At 46.7% G+C, this 6,316-nt stretch overlaps 3 protein-coding genes across 3 annotated transcripts; 1 reads left to right on the top strand and 2 right to left on the bottom strand.

Moving 5' to 3' along the window:
• Positions 1 to 2,126: 2,126 nt before the first annotated feature.
• LOC6502300 lies at positions 2,127 to 3,425 on the bottom strand. Its single transcript, XM_001966162.3, has 2 exons — positions 2,380 to 3,425; positions 2,127 to 2,318 (listed from the first exon to the last, which is right to left on the bottom strand). Exons 1-2 carry the CDS (start codon positions 3,337 to 3,339, stop codon positions 2,208 to 2,210), a joined length of 1,071 nt encoding a protein of 356 aa, XP_001966198.1. The 5' UTR covers positions 3,340 to 3,425; the 3' UTR covers positions 2,127 to 2,207.
• Positions 3,426 to 4,183: 758 nt separating this feature from the next.
• LOC6502107 lies at positions 4,184 to 4,983 on the top strand. The gene is made up of 2 exons (XM_001966161.3): positions 4,184 to 4,762; positions 4,817 to 4,983. Exons 1-2 carry the CDS (start codon positions 4,193 to 4,195, stop codon positions 4,931 to 4,933), a joined length of 687 nt encoding a protein of 228 aa, XP_001966197.2. The 5' UTR covers positions 4,184 to 4,192; the 3' UTR covers positions 4,934 to 4,983.
• Positions 4,984 to 5,047: 64 nt separating this feature from the next.
• On the bottom strand, positions 5,048 to 6,313 carry LOC6502299. Its single transcript, XM_001966160.4, has 2 exons — positions 5,340 to 6,313; positions 5,048 to 5,257 (listed from the first exon to the last, which is right to left on the bottom strand). Exons 1-2 carry the CDS (start codon positions 6,192 to 6,194, stop codon positions 5,135 to 5,137), a joined length of 978 nt encoding a protein of 325 aa, XP_001966196.1. The 5' UTR covers positions 6,195 to 6,313; the 3' UTR covers positions 5,048 to 5,134.
• Positions 6,314 to 6,316: the final 3 nt, after the last annotated feature.

The following is a 6,316-nucleotide window of genomic DNA, read 5'->3' as shown; positions in this document are numbered from 1 at the left end:
ACAAAAACAAAAAAAATACAATTAAAAATTAATGCAAACTCAAGCAAACAATTTCCACCATAATAATAACGATATAACGATATAGCTATAAATATCACTAAATGTGTCTGTGTGTCTAGTATAAAGAAAATATTACACAAAAACAAAAACAACAGCAACAAAATAAATTATAAATTATAAATTTAAAATTAAAACAGAAAAAAAAAAACAGAAAATAAATGTGTAGAACCGAAGCTAAAAATCGAATTTTCGAGCTAATAACTAAATGTGCATCTCTCTCAGTGTGTATGTCTCTCTGTATATGTATGTATGTGTGTTCCACTCCTGTGTACGTGTATGTGTATGTGTATATGTATGTGTATGTAAGATATACACCATATATACATATATATATATATATATATATATATATAAACTTTATATAAAATTTAAGCAAAGAAAAATAATGATAATTACTACGAAAGAAAAATCTCTAAATCCAAGAAAATACTAAAAACTATAATCGATGAGGGAAATGCGATCTCCGTAAACAAAATAAACCCACTGATTGTCTACTAAATGATATTTGGCATTAGCCGGGATTATATAAGAACCCATCCTAAATGTAATACTCTCTATCTCGCGCTGAGTTTAACAAAAATACAAAAATACAAAAATAATGAAATAAATATAAAAATAAATAAGTAAAAATATTCAAAAAGCAGAAAACAGCAAAACAGAAAAGAGAAAAATGAATAAATTAAAAAAATGTCTGGTGATTTCAAAAGACTTGGCTTCAATGGCTCCAAAAAGTATGCTATGGGAAATTTTTTTCGCATAGAAGGAGAGGATCTGAGAGCGAACATTTTTCATTGCCTACTTATTGGAGTCGTATGACCTAGTGACTTTTTTGAATCCCTCCCGTTCCTCCTTCTCCTTCACCACCACCATTCTCATCCCCCCCCCTCGTATTAATTTTAAACTAAAAACTAACAAAAAAAGAAATTAAGGAGAGATAAACGAGATAAAAGAAAAAGGCAGAATTATTAAAACCGAAATGAATTAAAAATGCAATACAACAAACATTGTACGCCTAAGTGTTATTTCTTGTAATTGAGCATTAATTTTTTACGTATATGGTAACTTAATTAAATGTGTATCTTGTGTCTGAAAAACGGACCTCAAACTTAATGGATGGATAAATGATAAAGGATAAAGGATAATGGATAATCTGTTGCCAAAACAAACAAAAAAAGCAGAGAAAAAAATAAGAACAGAGTAATGGATAGAAGAAATAAGTAAAAGAGTAAAACAAACGCAAAAAAGTAAAAATTAAAATTGAAAAAAAAAACGAAAAAGAAGAAGAAGAAAAAAAATTAACCATTATATAGTATAATTTGTATAGATGTGTGTCTATTGCATTATTTGTACACGTACATATATATACCGTCTATATATTACCGTATATATGTGTATGCATTTATTTATATACGCTAAAAAAACAAAAACAAAACAAAAAAAAAACGAAAAAAAAATATGTCTTTAAAAAAAAAAGAAAAAGAAAAAAAAAAAAAAATTGTAATTGACGTGATGTGTAATGATATTTTTAAAAGCAAATTTTATGCCACGCCCATGCCAAGCAGCCACGCCCCCACCCCCATCCCTGTCCCCCGCAAAAACAAAAAAAAAAAACAAAAACAAAAATAATAATAATAATAATAATAATAAGAAGAAGAAGAAATGCGGCGAACAAGCGAGTCATCTCGCCGTCCCGCTTACTCCCATCCACCTCTTCTCGCTTCCACGCCCCCGGCTCTGGTCCACATCCAATCCATACATACATACATACATACATACATACATATATCATTCATACATATATACCGTACATCCTGACTCCAGACATCCCAGCGGCATCCTGGCAACCATCCGAGTCCTGGAGGCGAAAAAGTGGATACCCAAAAGTGGAGTAACATTTCAAGAAAACCAAAAATATGAAATCAAACGAAACAAAAATAAATTTGTGGCCATTTTCCAAGTATTTGTGAAGCATTCCCGAACCGACTTCTCACTGGGTGACTTCTCACTTCCTGCCCTCCATGGCCATCTTCGATGACTACTTTCCCTCCCCTTGCAGAGACCTCATGGACGGATCTTGGTTTGGCTTTATTCGCAAATAGTGCCTGGTACGGAGTACACGGATACTCGAATATTCCATTCACAGCAAGTCATCCGCAGCGCAGCTCCCTGTAGGAGAGACACGCCCTCTTCAGAACCTTCAGACGTGGCACTAGACCATCCCGCAGCTCCGGATGGGCCACCAGAAGCGTGCCTGCATTCTGAAATGGAAATGGACGGAATGAGGAGCGATTCTCGCCCACGTCGATGTTGGAAGCATACCTGGTTCCTGGAGTTGAGCTGGCCGAGAGTGGCGAGCCTCCTCTTGTCGGCCTCCAGGCGGTGGATCAGCTTTTTCGTGAAGGCAATGGCATCTTCAATGTTCTCAGTCAGGACTCGCTGGAGGGTCTCGATCCTGCCCAGCTCTTCTTGGTCGACTGGCTTCGGCTTTGACTTCGGCTTGGGGTTGCTTCCAAATCCGATCTTCTGACACCACTTAGATATCCCCGCTGGCTCTCCCTTGGAAGCGTGTTCTGCCACGTCCCCTACCACCAGACCCTCGGCGGCGCAGCTTGATTCCTGGAGGGAGCCTGGAGGAGGGCTCTCCTGCAAGGGCTTCTCCGAGAGCTCCTCTCCTGTCTCTATGGCACCTGGTTGCAGTCGGGTCTGCTTGGCTGGAGGCTCCTTGTCAGCTGGGGGAGCCTTCAGCTCCCGCATCCTCCTGCCGTAGACGCCGTCCGGGCCGAAGTCGTGCCGGAGACTCTCGAGCATGTCCCGGAACTGCTTCTCCAGAGCGGTGGCCTCCAAGCCCTGTAGGTGGTTGAGGGAAGTTCCTGCCCTCTCCAGGCCAGTGCCGAGTGCTCCGGCAACCGTCCGCCAGAACCGGTCCTGGTCTGCCGGAGAGGCGACTGGCTCGTCCAGGAGGGGAATCAGGGTCTCCAGGGTGCTGGCGGCGAAGGCACTCCACTCGAGCATCTGCTCAGTACTCCTGCGGTAGGCGTGGCGGACGAGGGTGTGGTCGGTCCGCAGCTGGTCCAGCCTGGGCCCTCTCCCAGCCTCTCCCAGGTAGCCCAGCGTGTTCCTGTCTATCGCGTCGACCGCCCTCTGCAGGTCGGCCAGCCCCATCTGCGAGTCGACGTCCCTCGCGAGTTCCTCCAGGATCTTGGTCAGAGTCTTTAGGGTTTCATCCACGACAAGGGCCTCGGGGTTCGGGGGTTCGGGGGAATCGGCGGTCGAAACCATGGCGAGTACCAAGTGCTATGTGTCCGAGAGTTGCGTCGCAAGAGAACCTGCGTCCGCGGCGCCTCGATCTCCACTGAGTTGTCGGACTTCGACTGCTGCCTCGTTCCAGCTCGCAGTATCAGCCGTGTGGTGGTGGTGGTAGAAGAGTACTAGTAGTAGTAGTGCGCTCCGGGGCAATTCCCAGAAAGCAAAGTGATTCATCCGCCAAGAGAACAAAGGGACATCTCGAGGGACTCTTGGATCTTGGCACGTACGCCTATTTGTTTATTGAGTCTTCTATACTATGTACTGTGTTCCCAGAAGGGGAACCGAAATCGGGGGATCCCCGGAATACTGGGCCTGGGAGAGTTCTCTGGGAGAGCGGCGCACACGCTACTCCCAAGGCACAACCACAACCACATCCACATCCACAACCACAGCCATGAGATAGTCACTCCCACACACTTGTGTAGAAGGGAGGGGCACCTGGAACTGATAGCGCAGTCTTTGTTCGCCCAGTCTAGCAGTCGAAGAGATTCTAGAAGAGAGTCTAGCAGTCAGCTGTCGGAGATCGGTACAGTTTCTTACGCGGCTATTATACGGACATACATATATACATACCTTCATAGGGACGGCCTGGAACGGAGGAGAGAAGAGAGGATGGGTAGCTTCCACAAGGAGATGTACAAGGACCTGGAGTGCGGGCTGCTGGGTATTTCGAGGATTATGGAGAGGTACCAATGCGAGTGGGACAGACGAGTGAAGTTCGCAGAACTGCAAGAGGCCATCGACGAAGTCCGTCGATATGTTGGGCCGGGATACGAGGGAAGAGCCAGGGAGAGGATCGAACAGTTGGATTTTTTGAGTCGCACTGATGTTCAAGTGGTGTGTCAGAGCCGGCAGGGAGTTCCAGATGGTCCTGAAACTCGCCAGCGAGGATCCGAAGGCGGTCCTGGACATCATAGGGGGGGTGATAGTGAGCGCGGTGGAGGTCGGCCTGGACAGGGCGCTGGCGTCGCTGGAACTGTTGAACGATTCCCATTTGGAGGTTTCCCAGGCAAAAGACCTGTTGCATTCCATTTTGCACGACGTGGTCGATGACTTTGGTCCCAGCGGGCTCTACGGAAGAAGGAGGGGAAGCCTGCTGGCGTCGATCGAAGGAGAACAGTCGGAAATAAGAAGGATCGGAGTAACATCACTTGTAGTAGCAATCGTACCCTTTGTAGGAGTGGTGTCTCTTCTGGGAATCCTTCCTATTAAGGCATGCGAGGAGCGGATACAATCGTACAAAAACCGGATATATAACATGGAGTCGCTCCACCGGAGCTCGAAGAGGGCGCTGGAAGAGGCCAGGCAAGTAGTCAAGGACGGGATCGAGCTGCAGCTGGACGAGGACATAAGACACCTAACAGTTCTCAAAGCAAAAATCGATGAGGCCCACCTTGTAAGTTCCGCCTCCTGGCACTGGAGTAACCCACTAACCGTTTCGCATTTTCAGGCAAGGACCTTTCTGAAGTCCAAGAACCCCGACATCCGAGCTCTATTCATTCCGGTTCTAGGGAAACTGAGGGTGCAGTGCCAGAGCTTCGTCGAGTGGCATGGCTCGATGGAATGATGGAATTCTTATATTTGTTATATTGTTCCCAAATAAAGGAGACTGCAGCTTCAGAGGATCTCTGGAGCTAGCCTTCCCCCAGGAAGGCCCCCAGGAAGGCTACGCAGACACAGCTATTTATTAATTATTTATTTGTATGGCTTCCGGATGGGAAGTACTGGGGCAGCCGGCTATCCAAGTTATCCGGGAACTCCAGGGCAATCATTTCCCGGCTGCGTATCCGTGCCACTTGGCATAAGCCTCGTACTGTTTCCAAAACTGCTCACACTTCTCAACGAACCGGTCCAGGGCGTCCATGAACTGCATCTTCAAAACAGTCATGTTCTGTGAATAGTAGTAGTAGTAGTAGTAGTAGTAGTAGTAGTAGTATTAGTAGTAGTAGGAGTACCAGGAGTAGAGCACTTACTTGGTCTGCACTGCCACAAGTCCCTTTAAGGACGAGTACGTTGCTCCGATCTTCCTCGAGGGCTCCTATTATGTCGCGTAGGACCTCTTGGGCGTCCTTGATTTTTTTCGTTATGATTTCGAAACAACACTGGATGCCCTTCAGTTGTTTCTTGGGGTCCTTCCTCTCGTTCCACTCCACCAGGGTCTCCACTCCATAGGCCACCGCCACTCCGGCTGGCAAGCCAATAGCAGCCCCAGTCGGTTCGAATATGATGGCGCCCAAGGCCGTAAAGATGCCACCAATACCTGCAAAAATTAGGGCAGTTCGTCCTCTATGGGTTTCGTGGATCTTATTCTCCAGCTCTTCTTTCTGCTTCCCGTAGTAGCCACTCCGGATATCATCGTGGACCTTGTGCTCGATGGACTTGAACAGGTCGCTCAGCTTGGATGCATTCAAAAGGACCTCCTTCAGCAGTTCAAGGGAGGCTGCTATTATATGCACACCATCCTTGACCGACTCGGAAACTATTGTATACAAGATGTCTCTGTCGTCCTTGGACAAATCCTTGTCCCCGATGACGGGCAGGACGATCTCGAACTTATTCGACGCCGAGACAGCCCACTCAAAAATCAAGCCCACACACTTCTCATATTTGCACCGCGCCCTCGTGTTCAAGGCTCGGACCTTGTCCAGCTCCTTCTTGGCGTCACCCTGGTACCCCAGCATGGCTTCGTCGATGGCATCGATGGCCTTCTGCAACGCAGGGAAGTTCACCCGCGTGTCCAACTCCTCCTGGTACTTGACGACTTTTCTTGAGCGGAGGGCAAGTTTCTTTTCCCAATTGCTGTCATCCTGCTTACTGAAAGTACCCATGACGTCTCGAGTTCTTGGTTTTTTTTCTAATTTCAATTGAACTTGAAGATAAGTTGACTCCTGGTGGCACTCCTCCCGCTTTGACAGACCGAAAGCGACTGAAAAAGCGATCCACCAGACCA

Source organism: Drosophila ananassae, chromosome XL (assembly GCF_017639315.1).
Source record: "Drosophila ananassae strain 14024-0371.13 chromosome XL, ASM1763931v2, whole genome shotgun sequence".
Classification (NCBI taxonomy): Eukaryota; Metazoa; Arthropoda; class Insecta; order Diptera; family Drosophilidae; genus Drosophila; species Drosophila ananassae.
The sequence above is the reverse complement of the archived record's forward strand: the minus strand, read 5'-3'. Positions and strand labels throughout refer to the sequence as shown.